Source organism: Aspergillus terreus, genomic scaffold (genome assembly GCF_000149615.1).
Source record: "Aspergillus terreus NIH2624 scaffold_12 genomic scaffold, whole genome shotgun sequence".
In the NCBI taxonomy this organism is placed as follows: Eukaryota; Fungi; Ascomycota; class Eurotiomycetes; order Eurotiales; family Aspergillaceae; genus Aspergillus; species Aspergillus terreus.
The window spans coordinates 875,986-898,638 of NT_165935.1; the positions used below are offsets into that span (position 1 = coordinate 875,986).

General features: G+C 54.4%; 10 protein-coding genes across 10 annotated transcripts; 7 read left to right on the forward strand and 3 right to left on the reverse strand.

The window, feature by feature from the left end:
* Positions 1–525: 525 nt before the first annotated feature.
* Positions 526–1,230, reverse strand: ATEG_08302 (uncharacterized protein; the record flags this gene model as incomplete). The annotated part of the gene is made up of 2 exons (XM_001216923.1): positions 526–750; positions 811–1,230. 2 exons carry the CDS (start codon positions 1,228–1,230, stop codon positions 526–528), a joined length of 645 nt encoding a protein of 214 aa, XP_001216923.1.
* A 1,647-nt stretch (positions 1,231–2,877) lies between these two features.
* Positions 2,878–4,599, forward strand: ATEG_08303 (FAD-binding oxidoreductase; the record flags this gene model as incomplete). Its single annotated transcript, XM_001216924.1, has 3 exons — positions 2,878–3,054; positions 3,114–3,599; positions 3,661–4,599. The coding sequence occupies 3 exons, from the start codon at positions 2,878–2,880 to the stop codon at positions 4,597–4,599; spliced, it is 1,602 nt and encodes a 533-aa protein (XP_001216924.1).
* Positions 4,600–5,852: 1,253 nt separating this feature from the next.
* ATEG_08304 (uncharacterized protein) lies at positions 5,853–8,407 on the forward strand (the record flags this gene model as incomplete). The annotated part of the gene is made up of 3 exons (XM_001216925.1): positions 5,853–5,965; positions 6,091–8,194; positions 8,252–8,407. The coding sequence occupies 3 exons, from the start codon at positions 5,853–5,855 to the stop codon at positions 8,405–8,407; spliced, it is 2,373 nt and encodes a 790-aa protein (XP_001216925.1).
* An 835-nt stretch (positions 8,408–9,242) lies between these two features.
* On the forward strand, positions 9,243–10,630 carry ATEG_08305 (dolichyl-phosphate beta-glucosyltransferase; the record flags this gene model as incomplete). The annotated part of the gene is made up of 3 exons (XM_001216926.1): positions 9,243–9,359; positions 9,444–10,235; positions 10,286–10,630. The coding sequence occupies 3 exons, from the start codon at positions 9,243–9,245 to the stop codon at positions 10,628–10,630; spliced, it is 1,254 nt and encodes a 417-aa protein (XP_001216926.1).
* A 617-nt stretch (positions 10,631–11,247) lies between these two features.
* Positions 11,248–12,021, forward strand: ATEG_08306 (uncharacterized protein; the record flags this gene model as incomplete). The annotated part of the gene is made up of 1 exon (XM_001216927.1): positions 11,248–12,021. The coding sequence occupies one exon, from the start codon at positions 11,248–11,250 to the stop codon at positions 12,019–12,021; it is 774 nt and encodes a 257-aa protein (XP_001216927.1).
* Positions 12,022–13,434: 1,413 nt separating this feature from the next.
* ATEG_08307 (uncharacterized protein) lies at positions 13,435–14,706 on the forward strand (the record flags this gene model as incomplete). The annotated part of the gene is made up of 1 exon (XM_001216928.1): positions 13,435–14,706. The coding sequence occupies one exon, from the start codon at positions 13,435–13,437 to the stop codon at positions 14,704–14,706; it is 1,272 nt and encodes a 423-aa protein (XP_001216928.1).
* Positions 14,707–15,403: 697 nt separating this feature from the next.
* ATEG_08308 (putative cell wall protein) lies at positions 15,404–16,117 on the forward strand (the record flags this gene model as incomplete). Its single annotated transcript, XM_001216929.1, has 2 exons — positions 15,404–15,433; positions 15,542–16,117. 2 exons carry the CDS (start codon positions 15,404–15,406, stop codon positions 16,115–16,117), a joined length of 606 nt encoding a protein of 201 aa, XP_001216929.1.
* A 538-nt stretch (positions 16,118–16,655) lies between these two features.
* ATEG_08309 (ATG3/ATG10 family protein) lies at positions 16,656–17,484 on the reverse strand (the record flags this gene model as incomplete). The annotated part of the gene is made up of 2 exons (XM_001216930.1): positions 16,656–17,205; positions 17,261–17,484. The coding sequence occupies 2 exons, from the start codon at positions 17,482–17,484 to the stop codon at positions 16,656–16,658; spliced, it is 774 nt and encodes a 257-aa protein (XP_001216930.1).
* A 621-nt stretch (positions 17,485–18,105) lies between these two features.
* ATEG_08310 (HET domain-containing protein) lies at positions 18,106–20,589 on the reverse strand (the record flags this gene model as incomplete). Its single annotated transcript, XM_001216931.1, has 3 exons — positions 18,106–19,195; positions 19,245–20,458; positions 20,548–20,589. The coding sequence occupies 3 exons, from the start codon at positions 20,587–20,589 to the stop codon at positions 18,106–18,108; spliced, it is 2,346 nt and encodes a 781-aa protein (XP_001216931.1).
* A 681-nt stretch (positions 20,590–21,270) lies between these two features.
* On the forward strand, positions 21,271–22,452 carry ATEG_08311 (wax synthase family protein; the record flags this gene model as incomplete). The annotated part of the gene is made up of 2 exons (XM_001216932.1): positions 21,271–21,995; positions 22,062–22,452. The coding sequence occupies 2 exons, from the start codon at positions 21,271–21,273 to the stop codon at positions 22,450–22,452; spliced, it is 1,116 nt and encodes a 371-aa protein (XP_001216932.1).
* Between the last annotated feature and the right edge of the window lie 201 nt (positions 22,453–22,653).

A 22,653-nucleotide genomic window follows, 5' to 3' on the forward strand; every position in this document is an offset into this window, starting at 1 on the left:
GATACTCACCCTCTGCGTAACCATAATGTCGCCCCCTAGTGTATTCAGCTCTTCCTGGCTGCTCGCAGGCGTATCGCCGCGGGCAACGACACGACCAGATAGTCGCGAGAAATTGGCATCCTTCCCTCGCACTCGTGACCGATTCGCCGAGACGCCGCTGACGGTGTGCATCTGGAATCCGTACGAGTCCCACGAGTACGACGGTTCGGACTTTGAGACCCGCGCTTTGATAACGCGGTACAGTCCGGGACAGCAACCGATGATGACAGCTAGGTATCCAAGGTGACGCGTGAGGAGCGTATTCCGGCTGGTCTGGTGGAGAAATCTTACCGACTGAACCCTCGATGATCCCCCACAAAGCCAGCCACACTGGTTCTGGTGTTCCGTTCCCCCAGTTGTTGCCCAGCTCGACGACGCGGATGATGGAGACCGCCATGCAGATCCAGCCCAGGCCGAATAACGCGCCGATGCTGATCTTGCGGCTGAGCGACATTCGTAGGTTCCATATGAGGCGGATGGGGAGGATCATGACTGGATGGGGTAAATGTTGGTATGGTATTTCTTCTGTAGCTCGGGGAGGGCTGGTGTAGACTCACTAAGAAGGTCTGTCAGTATGTCCACCGCGAAGGAAAAGTAAAGACTGATGGCGGCGGCTCGGTGGTCTCGGGGTTTATTGCACGCGCCAGCTGTGAACCATGCCTTGAAGCTGGAACACGATAGCCATGATGAGATGATGGAGCCTATCAAGGTCTGGGAGTCATGGTGTACTTGTTAGTCGCCAGTAGCGTGGACAATGGGGCCATGACCTACCGCGATGCAGAAACCGAGAAGCGCCCACCACGCGATAAAGTAGACCCGTCCGTTCAGGAGACGCTTGTACATCGCAAGAAGCGAAAACTTGACCATCCAGAGACAGAGCCATAGCGAGCCGGTCGCGAAAAAGAAGAAGATTTGCAGTTTCAGACTATCCTCCGGTAGCTCAGGATACGGCTGTATCAGCTGGAGTTGAACTGCTTTGATCTTGTATAGTGTCGGCGCGATGATGATGTAGAGGATGGCCAACACCAGGAAGAGCAGGTATGCAAAGGCGAGAAGATAGTCCTCTGCCTTGAGTTCCTTGATCCGAGACAAGGTCGTCCCGAATCTGGTTATCACGATGAGGGTCGTAAGCACTATCAAGGCATACCCACTGCCGCGGATTGTCTCTGAAGTGACATTGCTGCCCGCCATCGCTCTCTCCGGTGACGAGCGACAAGCGCCTTCGATAGACCTGGTGTCACAGCTTATGCGAAGATTGAGGTCAGGCTTGTCTTCGTCATGGTGTGCTTCGCTAAGTTGCAGGCGTGGCGCAGAATATGGCAGGGAATGTTACTGTTCAAATGGAGACAAGCACGACGAGAGAGGCACCACGGCTATCCGACAGGCCAAGGCAATATATCCCGAGCTGCAGCTCACAGGAATGTCGGCCTTCAGGGATCCCGCCATATTGAGTTTACTTGCATATATTAAACGGCCTCTGGCTTGAGTCTCTGGCCAACAACCTGGATGAATCCCCGGCGGGGACCGCGGCACATGGGAGGAATTTTCTAGCTGCATACGCTCTCTCAAGCCATCTAATATCAGCGAATAGGGCGGAGGATCCTACTTCGGCAAGCAGGTACAGTTGTCAGGTCAATATATTAACCCTGACAATAATAGATTGCAGGCGAGGAACAGGTGAAGCCAAGCTCGGGTTGCATGGTCTACTGGCAGTCCAGTACAGAACGGTCACTGCCGATGTCTACAAGAGGATCTCTACTAAACTCCGACATATCATATCGATGCTACAGAGTACCTAGGTAGACTTCTCCCACCCCTCCCACGTGCATCTTTCAACCGATAGTACTACAGAGTAAACGAGATCTGAAGTGGAGATTGGATTTTCCGTATCTCGTAGCGATGACTGTCATCCGTGCCAAATCCAGCCATTGCCTCGTGTGCGTGACAGGGATGGGGTTTAGCTTGAAAGACGGCGTGGATGGTGAAGCCGCCAGCGCAAGTAGTGTCCTTTTAGCGGCTTCTAGTTCTGCCGAGAACATCTTTGCTCCGCTCCTCGCTTACGACCAAATCGACCCTGTTTCAGATTCAATCGCCATTCTATTCGCGCTGACTATATATGGTGTCATCCGTGAGCGACGATCATCGGGGTCGTTGTTACCCACCATTGGGCTTTTCCTCCGGCGGAGAATCCCTTTGTGAGGCGCCCCGTCGGCATGAACTGTTGTCTCCGTGATCTTCGATTCCAGACACTGAAACCTTTCCGGGGGTGGAGTCCTGCTGGACATCGACGAGATCGGCGGACAGTCCGATCGTTCATCCGTTCGATAATGGCTGTCAGCGCCTCGGCTTGGGGTTAGTTCTGTATCAGTCGGAACTCGGCCTCGCTACGGAGCACCTCTTTCTCTAGATCCAGGGGCGTGTTCTCGGTAATTAGCAGTCGCCAGGCTTCTGGACCATGTCAGCCGGCTTAGACTGCTCTGCGCATGCGTCCGACAAAACTAGCGACGGCCGTTCAGCCAGTGACAATGCCCACATCACCATAGGGTGGTATTTCCAGGATTCATAATCGCCCCCACTGCGTCTGCTCTAAGCGAGATTAACGCGCTGTCTAGTGCTCTACAATCTCTTGTTTTAGTAAAGACAACGGCCTGGGGGAAAGGAGCGCGATGAGCCGATTGATTATGATTATGGGGGCGCTAGTATGGACTGGCATGTCAGACGACTGACCAATCTAGGGGTATAATCGACTTCAAATATATTGTCCGCTTATCCTCCGACGTGGCGAACTTCTCTTCCTCCAGTCTCTTCATCCCATTGTTCACTTATCTGGCAATCGAGATGAGGCTTTCTCCGGCTCTCCTGCTCGCCATCAGTGGTGTAGCCGTCGCTCAAACGGCCGAGCCCAGCGACTTCGATGTCACAGCTGCGCTGGAGGAATACGGCGTCGATGTATCGGCCATTCCACAGCTGGCTGGTCTGCAGCAGCGCTCGATCGGGAGCGCCTGTACCGCTGCGGTAAGTACCCCCGAGCTATCCATTTGGAAGGGCGCCTTGGTTTCTAACTGGACCGACAGTGCGGATCATTGAAGTTTCTGTATGGGGCCAGCAGAGTGTTTGCTCAGAACACTACGACGTATCAGAATTTCACCTCGTCTTACTGGTCCGTGCAGCAAGAGGAGGTCGAGCCCCATTGTGTCTTTAAGCCGGCCAAAGACACCGATGTGTCGATCTTGGTTCTGCTTTCGCGCCTGACCCAGTGCCCGTTCGCTGCGAAAAGCGGTGGGCATGCTGCCTTTGCCGGGGCCTCCAGCAGCCAGGGCGGCATCACCGTTTGGTTGAAGGACATCAACGCCATTACTCTGAATTCGGACCGGTCCATTGCCTCCGTGGGACCTGGCAACACCTGGACGGACGTGTACTCTGCGCTCGCGCCGTATGGATTGGCGGTCATCGGCGGCCGAGTGTCCGAGATTGGCGTGGGTGGTTTGACCACGGGCGGTGGTATCTCGTACTACTCCAATCTGTACGGTTGGGCTTCCGATAACGTGAAAAGCTTCGAGGTACGCCGTCTGTAGACGCTAGAGCCGCCATGCGCGTCCATGCCACTGACACCGTTGACAGGTTGTAACAGCTTGGGGCCAGATCGTCACCGCTAGTGAGACCGAGCATTCCGATCTCTATTGGGCGCTCCGCGGCGGCGGAAACAACTTTGGCATCGTCACCAAGTTCAACTACTACACGATTCCCAGCGGCAACCTCTTCGGCGGCACGCGCCTCTATACCCAGGACAAGTTTCCCGAGGTGCTGAACGCCTTCATCAACGTTGTCAACAACGCCTCCGTGGACGGTAATGCCCAACAATACGTGGCGTTCGTGAATACGCAGGGCATGAACCTGGCGTCCGCCGAGTTGACTTATGTCGCCGACAACACCGAGCCCGCCATCTTCGCGCAGTATCGCTCCATCCCCGCCATCTCTGATTCACTCTCCACCAAGACCCTGGTGGAGTACTGTGCGTCGGTGCAAAAGTCCAACCCCAACGGCCTGCGCGAGATCTACTGGCCCATCACCGTGCATCTGGACGAGGACTTTGCCAACTGGGCCGTCGACTACTTCCTCTCCGTCGTGCCCCAGGTCGCCAACGTCTCGGGTATCAACCCCGTGCTGATCTACCAGGGCATCACGGAGCCCATCCTGAACAACATGACCAAGTTCGGTGGCAACGCCTTGGGCCTCGACGCTTCGCAGGGGCCCCTGCATCTCATGCACATGTCCACCTGGTGGGACGACGCTGCCGACGACGAGACCGTCTACCAGTTCGTCAGCGACTACTTTGCCGCTGTTGTCGCCAAGGCGAAGAGTCTGGGACTGTACCACGAGTACATTTACATGAACTACGCCAGTCAGTTCCAGGACGTGATTTCCAGCTATGGGTCGGCGAACAAAGCCCGCCTCCAGGCCATCGCATCCAAGTACGATCCAACCGGCGTTTACCAGACCCTTCAGCCTGGGTACTTCAAGCTCGATGGCGGCGCTCCCGTGGCGACGAATCCGTTGTAGGCGGCCGTTTTGTGTGTAGCAGTGTGAGTCGGCTTTGAGAGTTTATATTTCTCTGTTGAACATTTTGTGGATATAACTTTAATCCGATGGAGCGGTAGAGGATGCTTTGGTGATTTCAATGTTGGTAGAGACGCATATATTGCAGAAAGTTCTGTGGAGCACGTTAGGCAAGCCACAACACCCATCATATCATGCCTCGGCCAGAGGGATTTTCGCCCCCCAGCCAAGAGGCTTCATCTAGAATGTTACCATACCGAATACCGGGTACTGGTACCTGTCCTACTTCGCCTAGTTCGGGAGGATTCAGGCAACTCCTTGCGATCCGAGGAGGATGATTATTGACTGACTCCTAACTTTGGCACTGCCTCGGACTATTTATAGCGTGCGACGGCTCCCGCGGGATTCCATTTGGATGTACGGAGGATATCCCGCAAGACAGAGCGAGGAGTCCGTCATTTCATGAAGTCAGGTACCTATAGAACTGAAATTAGCATCAGTGGCATCATCTGTAGATAATAAATAGAATTATTCACTTGTCAGTTACGGTAATACATTCGGCATACTCCATGCCAAGGTTGCTCGGTTTGTTCGGAGGGAGACGATACGAACGGATCTTCATACCGGGTTGATGCCTGCAGCCCAATCCACGGGGCCGACAAGGCAACTGGCTGCCTGTCTTGATGACGGATCTCTTATGCGGAACCAACTGTATCGGTGATTGGGGGGGGTTATTGGAGGATCGGGCAATTGCCGTGTACAGAATATGGAGGAGAGTAATTTTATGAGAGTAAGGTGAGTCAGCCATGGGGTTATGATCTAATAATCTCTCCCACCAGGCAGAGAGACTTGCCCACCGCAATCATCTTCAACCACAGACACGCTTAGTTGCCTAATTCTCTCTCGCCCGCTGGTAGATAAACCCGTTGTGCGGTCCAGGTGAGTCCCTGCGTCGGTTCTTGGGTATCAACTTTGCCCGATATTATCATCATCATCATCATCATCATCATCCGTTATTATTATTGTTATTATTCTTATGTTACCCGGCGTAAATGTCGATCCGGCATGATTTGTTGTCCTCCCACCGTTGTGCTTCTTCCCTCTTCCCTCCACTCTTTGTCCCTTGTGCGTGCTTGCATCCTCCTCCTCCTCCTCCAGATCCCATATCTCGTGGGAAAATAACTTGCTTCTCTCTTGAACCGCGCAGGTCGTGAAGGCTAATGGTGGTAGATGACGTATTACGTAAACCCAGTACGATGAGTGACGACAATGTTAATCAAGAAACGCTTCCACTTCGTCCGCGCGAGGCCTCCATCGTCGCCCAGTCGCTCCCCTCGGTAGAGCCAGAATGCGACGCGGATTCTCCGAGGTAAGAGCCCTCGATCGTTCATCCCGTCTCCTCGTCCCTCCTCGTCCCCGCACCATCGCCTACACCGCGATCGTTGCGATCAAGCGTCTTTCTGCGTCCTCCGTCTCCTTCTAACAACAACCCAGAAAGTCGCATCTCCCTCTGGCCTCCGATGATGGATCGCCCCTAGGGTCGTCGATAACCAACCGGGCCCATCATTCCGGCAGCTTCACCTTCTCCAACAATCGACCCGGTTCCGCCGGTCGTTCGGACGCTTTCAGCGAGCACGGCGGGGCCTCGCCCAACCTATCCCAAGGACACCGCCAATTATGGAAACGGCGAACCGCACATAGCGCCTCCCCAGACCGTCCCATCAGCCGCACCGCGGCTGAGAATCGCATCGGAAAGGCCCCCCTTGGCGACAGCGACGCCCGTCTTTCGCGATCTTCCCTCCCCCGGTTCCCCGCAGACCCCGCCGGCGACGACGCCGGTCCCTCCCACCTCCCACCCCCGATGATGCGCGCCAGCCCCGTGTCCAACAACGAGGAGGCCGCCTCGCCGCAATTACATGCCGGTCCGTCGGCGTCCGCGTCCGCGTCGCCCGCGCGGCGGTCTCGACAGTCCCGAGAGAATTTGAGCTATGGTCAGGAATCCGCGCAAGGCCTGAGCAATGAGCAGAAACCCGCTGGAGGAGTCTCTGCGGTAGCCGGAGGTACAGCATCACACGGGATTTTCCTTCAGCCAGAAACTCATCCTATAACAGAAGAGCAATTGATCAATGAGGTCCGCGGCATCTATGCGGGGTTGGTGATGGTGGAGAAGAAATGCATCGAGATCGATAAAGCCCAGTCCGAGTCCCGCGCGCCCCTCGACAACCAGAAGTGGCAGGCCCTGATCGCCCTCCACCGCACCCTCCTCCAAGAACATCACGACTTCTTCATGGCCTCGCAACATCCCACCGCCAGCCCCGTGCTCAGACGTCTGTCGGAGAAGTACGCCATGCCCGCCCGCATGTGGCGCTACGGCATCCACTCGTTTCTGGAGCTCCTCCGACATCGACTGCCCGAGTCCCTCGAGCATATGCTGACTTTTATCTACCTGGCGTATTCGATGATGACGCTGCTGTTAGAGACCGTCCCGACCTTCCAGGACACGTGGCTCGAGTGTCTGGGCGACCTATCGAGGTACCGCATGGCCGTCGAAGAATCCGACCTGAAGGAACGAGAAATATGGGCCGGGGTCGCAAGGTATTGGTATAATAAAGCGGCAGATAGGAACCCGGATGTTGGCCGGATCCAGCACCACCTGGCCGTCCTCTCCCGCCCGTACATTCTGCTACAACTGTTCTACTACACCAAGTCCCTAGTTACTGTGCGATCGTTTGCCGGAACACGCGAGAGCATTCTCCTCCTATTCAATCCAATTCTGCAGAGTCCCAACCCGAGTAACAGCAGTCATCCTCCATTAATAACGGCGTTCGTCGCCGCTCACGGCGCTCTCTTCAAACGAGACGTTTCACCTCAGTTTTTCTCGTCCGTCAACGAATTCTTACCCCCTCTAGACAAGTTCATCACGCGCATTGGTCCTGCGTTCCGAATGCAGGGGGCGCATATCGCCTCATGCAATTTTGCCGCCATGCTGGAATACGGCCATCCTGACGCGCTGTTGTTGGGTGAATTCCAGCAAGGAACCACGCAATCACAAAGATCCTTACAAGATAGATATACCGCTGCCGCAGAGACGTGGACTCCTACCAGCGACCCGGAGAAGGTCGTTTCGGATTTTATCGCTCTGGGTGAGCCGCAAAACTCATCGCGCTTTGTCTACTACGCATCTTTTCTCGCTTTTGAAACTATGTCAGTCTTCCTCGACCAAATCGGGGACCAACATATCTTCCCGGCCCTTCACGTCTCTCTATCCTTTATTTGGTGCTTATCAGGGACACCCACGGGAATGAAGTACGCCGAGGCCGTCGTACCCTGGCGCAAACTAGTTATCTGTTTGAATACCATGATTCGCCCCTGGGTGGACACGATTTTTGTCGAACGAACCGAATACCCGCACTTTCAGGACTGCCAATGGACTCCGGAGGACAACTGTATTCGTGGCCAAATATGGAGCCAGACGTACTATCCGCCGCATTATTTTGACAACGCTCCGTCGGAAGATGACGGGCGCAATATTGAACGGCCGTCTCTGTTGGTGTCCAGGATCTATAAGTGTCTCTGGCTGGGTGCGCGGCTTGCAAAGGTATGTTCTTTGATCGAACATCAGGCTATCTTGTACTAATGCTATCTTTGCGCACAGTTCAACCGTTGGTTCATATATAACCCGATGGAGCGCGAGTTCTCCGTGACACCTTTCGCTGTGGAACTAGAGCAACGTGTCCAGCTGCATAATCCATTCACCACTAAGCAGGCTGATGGCACTCCGAGACCTGATGTTCAAATGCAGGGCTCGTGATGTGGGTTGATGTTTCGTATCGCGGGTGTTGCCTCTCCATCACACCAGAGGCATATGGTACCTTTTTTTTTCTCAGTTGCTGGAAAGCTTCGATGTTGCTTTCATTGGGATCCACGATGACGCGTGAGGGTCTGACGACGGACCTTTTCAGACTCAAGTCTGAGCCACTGCACCGACCAGCTCCATCCCGGCAACCGAGATACGAGAGTCACGCGTTAGACATGGGTTCCTGGTGGGATGCTGGGGGATTCATTGGGTTGCATAAATACCACCCAGTGTCAAGGTCTTATTGCTAGATATTATTACAATGAACACCCTTGTGACCTAGGTAGAATCGTTATGAGCATTATGATCATCGAAAGAAGTAGGTGTGTTGTACAGAGTTGCGTTGTGGTGTGTAAATTGTATGATTCCATCAGCGGCGTACGTAAGGGTGGAGACGGGCTAAACCGCAACGGGGTGACCCAAAGAGGCCAAGCTGGCGACAGGAACGCGTCGGAGATCTGCCCGCCTTTTCCCCTCACCCATCTCCCGTCTACCCTCCAACAACAATTCTCCCGAGCTGCAAATACATCCAGCTGGCTTTCTTCTCGTCCGAATGCAATGAGAATGGTCCTGCCACCGTGCTAGGAGCGTTGACACGAGACAGGTTCCGTGTCGTATGGCTGGCCAAGTCCGGATCGTCTCTGATACATTGAGCGCTTAAGCTCGTCTCCACTGTGGATGGAACTGGCCCCTTCGGTACTGCCTACGCTGTCCTATATACCTACCTTGCTGTTTGCTTCGCCGTCCGACTGCCTTTCCTCCTTCGTTAACCGACGGCGACATCATCATCATGTCGCAAGAATCGTGGACCGACGTCTGCGTTCATTGCGCTGAACTCCTCGCCGCCGTTCCTCTCCCTATCCTCCTTGTGACATCCGCTGCAACCCTACTAGGAGCTTTCGTCCTTGTACGTCGATCTTGTTGGAGACTACGCCTGCCAATCAAAACCTCCATCTTCCCTGGTAGATCGTCGCTGACACCCTCCATTTAGTTCTACATTGTCCTCTTTCTCGTCGCACCGGTCCCTCGACCCCCTTCGCTGGAAGAAAAGCAATACCGCACCCTTGCAAAAGATGGATCCATCACCGACCCTCAACCCCTCCCCTGCTGGCTCGACGCTGTGCGGAAGCGTCCCGGGCGCCCCTACGACCACGCCAATCTAGACAAACCCGAGCTCTTCATGTCCCTCGTCGTGCCCGCCTACAACGAGGAGGACCGTCTCGCGGGCATGCTGGAAGAAGCGGTGAACTACCTAGAGCGGATGTACGGCACCCTGGCCGCGAACACCGCCAACGGCACAGGCGAAAAGTCCACCGCCAATGGCCACGCCCGCCAGCGCAACCCAGCCAACGGTCATGTCAACGGCCACGCGGCCAACGGCGTCTCTCTGGACAAGGGCTGGGAGATCATCATCGTGTCGGATGGGTCCCGCGATCACACAGAGGACGTCGCTTTCAGCTTTGCGCGTGACCACCAGCTCTCGCCGCATCCCAAGGGTTACGCCGGCCCCTGGACTCCCGGCACCCATGAGGGCGTCCATATCCCGCCAGGCACCATCCGCGTGGTCACCCTGACGCAGAACCGCGGCAAGGGTGGTGCTGTCACGCACGGCCTGCGCCATGTTCGTGGTCAGTATGTGGTGTTTGCGGACGCGGACGGGGCGAGTAAGTTCGAAGATCTGGGGAAGCTCGTCTCGTCGTGTCGGGCGGTGGAGGACGCAGACGGACGGGGTGTGGCAGTGGGCTCGCGGGCGCACATGGTTGGGAGCGAAGCTGTCGTCAAGGTATGACTTCTCTAGAATCGTCGGATCTACCAAGCTGACTGATCGCGCAGCGTTCGAAACTTCGAAACTTCCTCATGCATTCATTCCATTTGATCCTGTGGCTGATGACGCCGCGGAAAACCGCGACGATCAAAGATACCCAGTGCGGATTCAAGCTATTCTCTCGTACAGCGCTGCCGTACATTGTCCCGTACATGCATTCGGAAGGGTGGATTTTCGATGTAGAAATGCTGATGCTGGCGGAATTTGCCAGTATCCCCGTCGTCGAGGTCCCCGTGGGCTGGCGCGAGGTGAAGGGAAGCAAGTTGAACGTCCTCCGGGACAGCCTGGGGATGGCTTGGGGCCTGTTTGTGCTTCGGGCGGCGTGGTCACTGGGAGTATATCGACGCGGTTGAACCGCACAGAACATCTACTCTGTACCTAGACACATGCGCATTGGGAATATACCGGGAAAGTTTCGCATTATGGATTTATTTGAATCTACTTGCATAGTTTATCGCTGGCGTGACGATGATCGCATATGGTCCACTCGGGCCCGTCTTGTTCTCTTTTTTTTCTCCCGGGTGGCAAATGCTCTTCTCCCAAACAGTAGTTCTTGGGCTTTTCCACGACCCGATCTCCATCGGGCGGTTCCAGCCTTCCGAAGCCGTTCCTCAGGTACATTGGCAGCGATAGAGTTTTTCAGTGAAGGATTTTTCCTTTGCAGGCTCGGCCCGGTTGTTTCGGGGTCGATATAAGTGAGCGGGCCGGCGTGGTGTGATACTCTCTCATCGGATTTGTCTCTTCACTCCTAATCATCCTTTGTTTTCAGGCTGGAATCCAGTACAAATGGATGAAACGCCCTCATGACTAGGATGATTAATGCCAAGCTGCAGTGCAGGCGCCTTTTACTCATACGATCCAGCTCAATTGGACGCATCACGCTATAAATAAGCCCTCTCATCCTTTGGTTCATACAAAGATCACAGCATAGTAGGTCCTGTATTGGCCTGCAGAACAAAAGCTTTCCATGATGTTGCAATTCATCGAGTCGGGCATCCCAAAGATGACAACATCTATCAAATCTTCATCTATGAAATCTCCAAAGCGATCACTATCTAAAGATTCCCCACTCCTTCGACTACCTTACGAAATACGCCTGATGATCTACGAGTATGCGGTAGCGGTACCGAACGACTACATGGACCGTCCGTTGATCGTCGTCAACGATCGAGGCAACGTCTTCACGGCCCGGGGTCGCTACCGGGCGTTGTCGATGTGTCCCAGCTGGGTGGGTGAGAACGGCAAAGTCCGCAGCCTCCTTGCCGTCAACCGCCAACTCCACGACGAAGTAGAAGAATACCTCTACTCGCACAACACGCTGTTCTTCACCAACTCGTTCAACCTGGACCGACTCGGCGCGTTCCTGGACACCCTCAGTCCCAGCGCCCTCAACCGCATCCGCAGCGTCGGCTTCGAGATCTTCTTCTTCGTGCACTCACAGACGGGCGTGCCGAAGCGCACGCTGAAGGAGTACGAGCGCGCCGGCCGCGTTCTGATGGAGAAGCTCCCGCGCTGGTCGACTGTCGTCTTCTACCTCGACCCGCGATTCTACTTCCCGTATGGCTCTGTTGGTGGTCGGGAGCTGTCGGCCCGTGGCGTCTGGTATCTGGCTACCATCTTTGGCGCAATGCGCAAGGAGCTCCACTTCGTCGCCCTGCCGTCGATCCATCGTCATGTCATGGAGGAAGCGCAGCGCGCGCTTCAGCCCGGCAGGCGCGGCTCGCAGGAACGATCTTCACTCTGACCATGGTCTGCTTGCGGGTGATTGCGGTGGATCGTTCTTTTTAGCGGCAAAAGGATGGTTTGACTCGGGCTGGGATTGACTTCATTCCGTGCGGGCGTGGAGTGTTGGGTTCATGGGTCATTGGTCGACGGGCGGCTGCGAGATGACGCTTTGGGGGAGATTAGCTCCGGGGCACATTCTGAGCTTTGGTCTCCGCTCGTCGACGGATGTCATGATCAGGTTTCAGTTCGCGGTCAGGCGAAGTTCCTCCGCGATGGGTAATTTTGGATGCTGAGACAGAGGCTGTGGCCGTCTGGTCACGAGTATGGTCAGGCAGGGGATGGTATCCAGGACTATGTAGGTAGTAATGATAATGTTAATGAAACGACGGATCTCAGATCCGCCCATCGAGCATGCGACCTTCCGATTACAACACATGCATGGACGAAATTCTTCGGACGTGCCCCGGGAGCAGCCGATCGTGACGGGGCATCGTCATGGTGGTGCGAGGGAGGGTTGTAATCTCTGCGGTGTTTTTGGGAGGCATAACGTCATCGGTCTCCTCGTGATCGGCCTTAGGCCTCAGCATGAATGGGGTTAGTCTGTACTCTGTACCATCTCGTACTTTCTCTGGCACCATCTTCATATATCTCTGCCTCGCATTCCACCTACATCCTCCTGCGCAAAAACAGGAGATTCTGACTCCGACCGACCACTCGTGGTACAACGGATGACCTCGCCCAGCGTGTTTGTATGTCAACGTTCCCCGCACATAGACTGCCTTCGCCGTCATCCTTCTTCCACCCATCATTTAAATCGCCCTCCTCCCCTTCGTGCTGGTTGGCGTCCGTCGTCCGTGTTGTCTTAACTACAGAGCTAATTCCCGGGTCTTCTACAGTCGATTCGCGAACGCTGTGAACCCTCCTGCGCTGCAGTCCAGTGGAAGGTCGTCCACTTGGCCATCTTCGTATGGCCGCTTGATCTCCGTCAAACACACCATATCCATCCTAGTCCACGACAGCAAATCCCAGCGATCTCCTCCGGCGCGGTGGATACGTCGTCAGTCGGTCTAATCGCAGACACTTCAGTCGGCGTTGTTGGTCCCGACAACTAAGCTCGGGTCCCTCTTTGACAGTTGCCACCTTGTCAGTGGTCCCTGGTGGTTCCCTGGTCGCAACTGGGGCGTCTCCACAGCTGCTGCGGCACTCCGACTTCCATCCATGTGAGAGTCGCCCGACAACAAAGCGAATTGCATCTTTCTGGATGCTTTCTACCTTCTTCCTCCTTGTGACGACTCGATCTGCCCCTTTGTTTTACTCCCCACGTTGCCATCCCTTTATGAGGGATCTATTCTCGTCCCTATCACCCAGTCAACCATTTCTTTTCTTCCCACTGTCTCAGTAGAGCGGTCTGGCTACCGCCACATTCATCATTATGAAATCCTCCTCGACAAAAGTCCCCAACGGCCACGGCAGCCTCTACAAGGAGGTGCGCTTCTCCCCTACCGCAACCCCCATTCGGCGTACGCAGTCGGTGCCACACACCCACGCCGTCCATCATGCGCAAATGCTTGGCGGTAAGGGTGACTCTGCGACGTTGAGCGCAAGCTACCTCCAGCAGGTGCAGGCCCTCCTTGACCGCCAACGGACGATGATAGAAACCGAACGGACCCTTTTCGCACAAGAGCGAGAATTGTGGATACATGAGCGTCATATCCTGCTGGCCCGCATCACCGAATTGGAAGCACTCTTGCAGGATCAGGGCGACACCAGTAGGAGTAGGGGGAACAGCATGCATACAGCAATTTCGACGGGCGCATCGGTCCCAAAACGGTCCATATCTTTCCAACTGCCGTTTGGGGCCCCGCACTCGTCTGATCGAAACGCCGCGACCGCCGCCCAGGTGTGGGAGGGTTCCAGCCCCGGGAGCCGGCCCACCCGGGTGTTTGCCGACGAGGAGCCCTCGGACCAACAGCACTTGTCGATCCCCGAGCAAGGGAGCCACACGTCCGGTGCTCTATCAGTGTCACCTCCTTCTCTCGACGCGGCCCTATCGCCCAAGTCGCGCGCCGTCGATTCGACAGCAAATGCCAGTGTCCCGGTGCCGATCGAGAAGCTCGACAGCAAGCTCGACGGCATCACGCTGAAATCGTCCGCTCTGCCGCCGGAAATCGTCGCGCGTGTCATGACGCCCCCATCCCCGGTGTCCCGGGAGACCTCCCCGTCGTCGGCGTCCCAGAAAGCCCTGGAGCGCCGCAGCAGCCTCAAGCTAAAATTGTCTGATCTAGGCCCCCCGGAGACCAATCTCGTAAGGGATGCAGGGCACACCCCGATGGTGTGCATCGACCGTGATGAGGAAGCGGCGCAGCTCTCGCCAAAGGGCGACCCCTTGGATACAGAGGGACTCCTTGCTCCGGCTGCACCGCGGCAACCTGCAGAAAACTCCGACTCGTATTTCGCCGACTTGCCCGATGATCCCGCCCTGAAGGGGCCCCTCTCGTTGATCAACGAAGAGGAGCATGATAGTGACTTTCTGAAGGAGCTGAACCAGAAGCTTTTGGACGAGGCCAGGCAGGTCCTTGGGCGCTCGGAGTCCCAGGAGAAGGAGGATGAACCCGACCTCCCCGAGCAGGGCGAACAGGATCCGGAGATCAAGTTTAAGAAAACCACGAATTTTGGGACGGCCTTTGGAACGGAGCTACGCTGATGTGACCATCTATGGACTTATGCTATATACCGTTGGGCGTGCGTTTTGGTATTTATGTTTCTTGCGACATGTATGTGGGATGATGAACGACGGCCTGAAAATTCTCCCCCTTGATACGCATCAACGTTAGAAGTTGATGACCATGTGCAATCTACGTACTGGATGAATCAAAGTTATTTCCGACAAGCCATGTCTTTCTTTTGCTGTACAACTCTGCAAGTTCAATAGTCGGGTGTCTCCTTGCGTCGTTCTGCGTTAAATCTTCTGCTGCATCCCAGCCATCTTATTTTATTGCCTGATCTGCCCCTGTATTGTCTATTTGCAGTTAATGAGCTTGTCCAGGCTTCTATCAAGCATCTCCTGCATACAGGATCATGCGCCTGCATAGACCCGATAGGGTCCAAGGATCTGGGCCTTGCACGGCCCCTATGGGTATACAGGGCATACATCTCCTGGAAAGGGTCGTATGCCTTGGAGATGGCTTCAGAGGATGGCGTCCAGGCAGTTATAAAAGGAGCCTGGTGTTCATTCCAGGCTCGATCATTCAGACACATTCCTTCTCTCTATCAAACATTCATTCTTTCTTTCTTTCTTTCGTCCATTCCTCACCACACATTCTTTGATCTAAGCTCGCTCCTTCAAGGACTACTCCATTCATTCCACACTTGACAGATTCTTTCATTACATCTTTGACGACATGCTCACCACAAAGTCCCTCTCCGCACTCGTGTGCCTTCTTCTAGCTGCTGGGCCTGCGTCGGTGTTCTCAGTGCCTTTTTCCAAGGTATACCACTCTTCCTCTGTATAACTACCTTACACCACGCTGACAGCACAGGACCAATCCCTCGTCCAGAGACAGGTCAACTGGGACGCTGAATCCGGCGACAAATCATCCATTGGCATGCCCGACGGCCCCAGACTCAGCTCCGGCGAAAAGTCGTCCTACGAGCATCACGAAGGCGACGGGTCTGGCTCCTACGACTCTTGGGACGACAGCAAAGACAGCGAAGACCATTACATTGGGATCCCCGGGGGCCCGGGTCTGTATTCCGGCAATTTCCACCACGTCCATTATGAAACTCACAGCAAGCCACCGTCTCACCCTACGGCCACCGTCCCTGTGGTCACAACTTCTAAGCCCACCATCGTTATCTCTGTGCCTAAAGTGACTTCTTCGGCTCCCACCACCACCACCACCTACCTCCATGTTCCCCCGACGTCCACGTACGTCCCCATCACCACCGCCATCTCCATCCCCACCAGGCCTGTTGTTACCATGACTACCACCGTGGTCTACCAGCCCCCGGAGGGTGAAGTGGGCGAGTGCCCGGCTCCAGAGGGGGCCCCGGCTCCAGAGAGGGAGGCAGAGCCGGTGCCCGAGCCGGCATATACCTGTCTGTGCGGTGCATAGGTTGACTCCCTCGTCTATTCACATACCTTCTCTTGGTATCACCGCCGCACCACTGCACAGAGACTTCATTTCCCCTGATCTCTATGACCCCTTCTTGTGTCTTGCCCTTTATATTACCCAGTTCCCCCTTTCTCTTCTATTCTTATTCAATAATTTTGCCCCCGATATACTTCCTCTCTACACCCTTGCCTTATGTATCCTTTTAATCCCCTACCCATGTCACCATTCATTATTGCACCTTTTGTATTCCCTGACATCCACGCTGTCTTCCCTACATCACTGTACTCTTTTATATTACTTTTTCCTCCCCCTTCCGCCCGTTCCTCACTTCAACCTTTGTTATCGGGCTGCGGTGGTGACTGTATTCTCATTGAAAATAGTGCTATTTAGTTCGTTGGTAATTTCACTCTTTAGCGAGAATAGATTCATTAACTCATCTGGTTGATATCATCGCAAACGGAATGTACTTATCAAAGCCTGTATACTCCCACGCCAGGTAAACACAAAAAAATTAATCATCGGAACCATCAGGATAAGATCATACGCCCATGGTAAAATCATGCTCAATCCCAGGGGTCACACTGGCAATGAACTTTAGAAACACCACCAGATACTGATCCACGCGGATAGCAACCTGTTCTTCCTCGTCGTGCTGCAGAACCTCCCACTCCTCGCCGCCGGCTTTATCCTGCTGCTGCGGCTGCTCCTTGACCGACAGCTGGTTGACATCATCAACTAGACCTTCCAGTCCACTCTCGTTGGCTGACGGCACCTTGGCTGCGGACGGGTCGGTCTGCGCCTGTTTGAGTTTCTCGCGGCGCAGCTTCAGCGCGGCGTCGGCGCGGTCCAGCAGCGTCTTCATCACCGACGCATGCCGGCACGGATGCACGGTGGCCATCTTGACGTTACCCTCGAACCATGGGAAGTCTTCCAGCGTGACCGTCTTGTCCTTGTAGTCGCCGACAATGTCCTCCATCATCAGGTGCGGCGGGAGCGGCTCCGACGCGGACAGATAGCCGGACAGGTACAGCCGCGGCGTGCGGTAGAAGTTGGCGTATGTGATGTAGAGGTTGTACGTGCGGGTTGGTCTGTCCATTAGTTCACCCCGGCATACATAACGCAGGAGCGGGGAAGGGGACTTACTGAGTCGTCCCGGCCGGTTCACGAATAATCGCCTCCTCATCGTCATCGTCATCCTCCATATCAGGAATCTCGTCCTCTTCGTCGTCCCGCTCGCCCATGTTCCCCGCTTCGTCGACAGTCCGCACATCGCGGATGCGGCTCTCGGCCGCGTCGGCCCCGCCGCCCCCGGTGCGCAGCCAGCCGTCGTCGTCGTCGCCGCCGGCCCCCGTCCCGCCGGACAACATGTCGCGCACGATCTCGTCCTCGTGGCCCGCATCGCCGGCGAAGTTCTCGTTCAGCCGGCGATGGCACGGCACCCCCCGCGTGACGAGGAACTGTTTGCCCGGCGGGAGGTAGGAGACGCGCTTGGCGGGGGACGAGGCGTCGGCCCACGACCACGACGGGAACTTGTAGACGAGATAGTCGCCGGCGAGCACGAATTCTTCGGGCGTTATCTGTCCTGTTGTGCGGAAGGTGGAGGTGCGGGACACTGGGGCGAGGCGGTCGCGCCAGGTTGAGAGGGTCGAGTGGAGAATGTTCATCTTGAGGACTTCGGGGGTTGTGGTTAGGTGTTGCCTGTGAAGGTGCTAGTAGTGCGGTGGGATGTGTTTGTGCAGTCGATGCTGCGTGGTGGAAGGAAGATGAGATGGAGATGGAGAGGGTCTGGAGAAGTGACGGTGACGCTTATCAGCAGGTGTGGCGGTGGCCGCGCGGGGTCCCATCATGTGGCTTGTTTACATCACGTGGGGGCTTCCTTATCGGGTAGTGTAGATCATCTATGCTCAAGGCTCTTTGGGTATGTCATGGAACCAGAGTGACCTTTATATGCCATTCCAGCAATATTTCTCTATGTAAGCAACAGACAGTCAACCTAGTACAATCTCCCTCCACTGGATCCCCGGCTCCAGCACCGCGTTCAACGCATTCATGAATAGCCTGGCAAGCCCAATCCTCTCAGCGACTCCAGCTTCCCACTTGACTACCATGGCACTGAGGGAGCCAAAGTAGAGCCCTAAAATGACAAGCTCGTACACAGTGGGGTCTCCTGTCAACATAGCATCGCCACAGCAATCTACGACCTCCCCACACCATGTATCATTCTCTCCCCAAATGCTGAAGAACCGAGGCGCCCCGATGCTCACTGAAGACCCTTCGAAATCATCAGATTCCGGCTCAGAGTCAGAATTCATTATAAAGGGCATGCTTTTCCGACTCAGTCTAAATGGCGCGACAATAGTCCAGAATCGGAGCCTCACTTGCTGAAGCGTATCCGAGTATCGCGGCAAATACGGGAGGTAGCTATAGTCGGGTTGATCAAATGTGAGCAATTGCTCCCCATCGATACATGTCTGTAGAGCCTCTTGTAGGTTGTGAGTAGGGGAGCTGATCTGGTAACAGTCGTCTTGGACCTCAGCCCGCCACCATATAAAGCTTCGCACACTGTCTCCCTCTCCCACGTCCGAAAGCTCGGACTCATCTGATTCGGTTGATTCAACCAGCCACGGTATATTGGATATCTGTTTCTCTCCTGTCCACCCACTCCAAGCCCAGCTGGGAAAGCCTTTCCTGCGAGTCCCGTTGTGGACATCGTCTCTATCCAACGTCCATAGCAGAGTCTCACCGAAGTCCTCAATGGGATGGCCGCAGAGGAAGTGCGATCTCATCTCCAGGCTTAACACGCGGAGCATTCCAGCGAAGGCATTCAAGGCGTCCGACTCATTACTAAAGCACCGCGAAGTGTACATCTCAACCAGCGTACTGTAGTTGTCTGACCCCTCTGCGAGCTGTTTGAATGGCGAAAGAACACCGAGATCGTATATCTGATCATGCTCTTCGTACGAAAAGGACGCGTCCTCGCACGCGATCTCTTCAACAAATACAGCTTGTCTGCATTCGAAGAAAGCTTCATTTGGAAGAAAGACAAGGTTGCGAGTAGAGAGCATTCTCTCCTGGAACCTATGGTCCGTGTCAGCAGAGAAAAGTACTGGTCATGGGGGCACCGTACGTCCATCCTCGACTGCTATACTTCGAATCCTCTACCAAAGTGGTTTGAGAGCCCAATGTCGCAAGCGTCAGCCCAGGTTTTACCTCCTCCGCAAACTGGGGGTATTGTCTGGTCCCGCGTCGTACGCCAGGAAGACCAGCGCTGGAGTCGACGCCCGCTGCGGCGACAATGGTCACCACGGCTCCGGCATACACGGCCGCCATTTCATGGATCCAGTAGTTCTTGCTGGTCTGGTCATTTTGGACAATGCACATGTTATCCACCCAGAGGTATCTCTCCCCTATCTCCTTGACTAGTTGCATCGCGTCCTTGATCGTCTCGGGTAATTCGGTCTCGACTCCTGCAAGACCGAATTCTGCCGACACTGCCGCAAGATTCGCTTGCTGCACTTGGAACTGCATCTCAATTGGACCCCACACATAGCTTAACGCGGCGTATCGACAATCCGGAGGCGCTGTTACGACCCTTTGCTCGATCACGTCGATCACCATGAATGGATGCACTCCATTCATATCACTAGACTTCGCTCTGGGCTGAGTCCATGTGATGGGCGGCTTACACCCCTGGTGGTGATCTTCGCATATGTGGATCCATTGCTTGAGCTTTTGATAGTCCACCTGTTGCGGGTCAACTCGGCGAGCGCTTCCACAACCGTAGGGAGGGTTATCCTGTAGCGCAACGAGACTCGGCGGCTGAATGATCGTGTGGGGCCCTTCAACCGTGAGATCAATTTGATGAGTAGGTCCGCCTTTAAGGGTTAGCTTTTGGTTGAGGTGGACGCTGACTGTGAATCTTGGAGCTAGGTCACGGAGCTGTTGTTCGCTGCTGAGCAGATCGCCGTCGACCACCAGCGCCGTCACAAGTTTTCCCAGCATTTCAACATCTTCATCATCATCGGAATCATCATCCGAGTCAGTGGGTGATGCTTTACTCAAGTCTTCACCTGGGGCACCTCCATTGTGTTCATCCCCGCCTCTTTCACAAAAAAGGTACACGAGGACCCCACCTATAAGCCGGCACAACGCGCATGTTGTGGCATGGCCCAGAATGTAATCAACACGGGCAAATTTATGGCGTGACCACTCGGCGCCTTCCGTCTTATCAGCCTCTCCCAGAGTCGGGAGTAATGGCGACAGATCGAGCTCTTTGCACAAACCGCACAGTTCCATCTTTGGTGTGTGGCAGTCCTTGTGGAAGTCTCCCGGGGGAAAGTACTATCACGCTGGTATTTAAATGTCAGCGAGCACAGTTCGCAGTATCGATCAGTTTTAGCACGTGGTCATCATCGATTGGTGAAAAAAACCTCGCCATTGACTTCGTGGACACTCGATATTGCGAAATTCATGGTTGTCGGCTTATATCCGAGCGCGGGTTGAGTGACCCCTCTTCAGCCACATCCACGGAGCAATCGCAATGCACATATACCGTTCGGGTTCATCGATTATCTCCCTAGCAAGCCTAGAGTAGTAGTGGTATTCTTAATAGATTGTTCACTGCATCCAGCAGTTCCTTTGGTAAGAGACTCTTAGATTACTGCACCTTAATGGAATCTACATCTGACGTTAAGTCCAGATACACATGGGGCTCGCACCACTATGTCCTAGTTACCTAGCCAGTCCAATTATTCCTTGGATTGAGTCTATATTATCTGTGAATTGTCTCACGAAGCACTGATCGAGCTTCCTAACACTTGTCTAGTATACCAGGGCTATTATCTCTAGTGTGGTAAAGCTTCTATTCTGCTGGATTGCACATTAGTGACCATGGCATCTGTATAAATTTAAAGATCTGTCATTCACTTGGAAGCAGTTTCAACAAAGCAAGATCCACAGGACCCAGATGTGTGGACCTAATGAATTGCAGCTTACTCCCAGGTAGTATAGACACAACATATGTGTGGGCTCAGCAAATCTTATATCTTTCTCCTGCTGCATATTTTCTGTATACTCCTTCTATTCACAAACGTCTAGAGGCCTGACCACCAAGTATGAAGTGGCATCCCATCCTTCTCCTGATCACTCAGATTATGCTCAGCGCGTTTGCCATTGGCTTCACACACCCACGCTCACTTGCTCGCCCTGGGGCCTTTATCATCGCTTCTCTTTGCACCTGGCAGATCATCTCGAAATCGCTTCTCTGCCTAGGACGCAGATATTGGGCCACCACAGTCGCCGGGTATACCATTCAGCTGCTAGTCCATTACATGGATGTGGCTTTGATCGGGCAATGGCGTTTTCCAAGAAGTAAGGATAAACAGACTGTCTCCTCTTCTACAGTCATTGCAACTCTCCGCGAATGGAAGAAGAAGCTCGCTTTCGGGCTGTCTATGAGCCTCACATCTCGTTTCATTGGGACCCCCGAACAGCTCAGTCACCTGCCTCCTTTCTTTTCTTGGATGCCACATTACGTCCCATCTCGCGGGGTGTTTCTTTCCATGACGGCTCTCACAGTCGTGGCTTGCTATGCTGGAATTGACTTGATTCAGGCTAACGTTGCTTCCGTTGTTGGTGATGAATACGTCTCATTGGAGACTATCCCGATTTTACGACGTTTCCTAGAGATCTCGTTGGGGGAGATTGTCACCAGGGCTGTGGTGTCCATCAGCACTCTGATCTGCATGATCTGCACTCAAGGGGGACTCTACAACATCTGTGCTTTCTTCGGTGTTCTCTTTCGAATGACTGAGCCTGCAGACTGGCCTCCCTTCTACGGAGCGCCGTACCAAGCGTACACAATGCGGAGGTACTGGAGGTAAGCCATACGTTCCAAATTATGTTCCTTCAGAATAGGAGCACTCAAGCTAATTAAATCCCTTAGCCAAGCATGGCACCAGTCAAACACCCACAAGTTCAAGACGATTTCGGACTACGTCGCCCATGACGTTCTCCGTCTCCCCCGCGGTACTTCGAAGGCACGGTATGTGAAGAACGTAATAGGATTTCTCGTCTCAGGATTGATGCATATCGCCCTGGACATGGCCACGGACATCTCGGTCTACCAGTCGGGCGGTCTGGCTTTCTTCTGCGGACAGATGGTGGGCATTCCTTTGGAAGACTTGGTGATTCGCCTGTATATTCGTGTGACGAAAAGGATCGGTCGACGACTTTCCTTGGACGGTAGAGAGATTGATGGGATATGCGTGGGTGGTTGCGTTTCTGGTATGGTCGAGTCCAGCCTATGTGTACCCGAAGATCGTGAAGTCCCGTGAGCTTCCAAACAATGACTCGGTGCTTCCGGTTAGCTTCTTTGGGAACGATTCTCTTTGGAAATAGATGGAAGATTGGCAGCATTAGACAAGGCTAGTTGAGATCTGCTGCACTGTGATTCTTGTCGTCATACCCGTACCTTTAGCCTCGACCTACTTCTTTCTGTCCAAATCGCCTGACACACACAGACCGCCTAGGGGCTC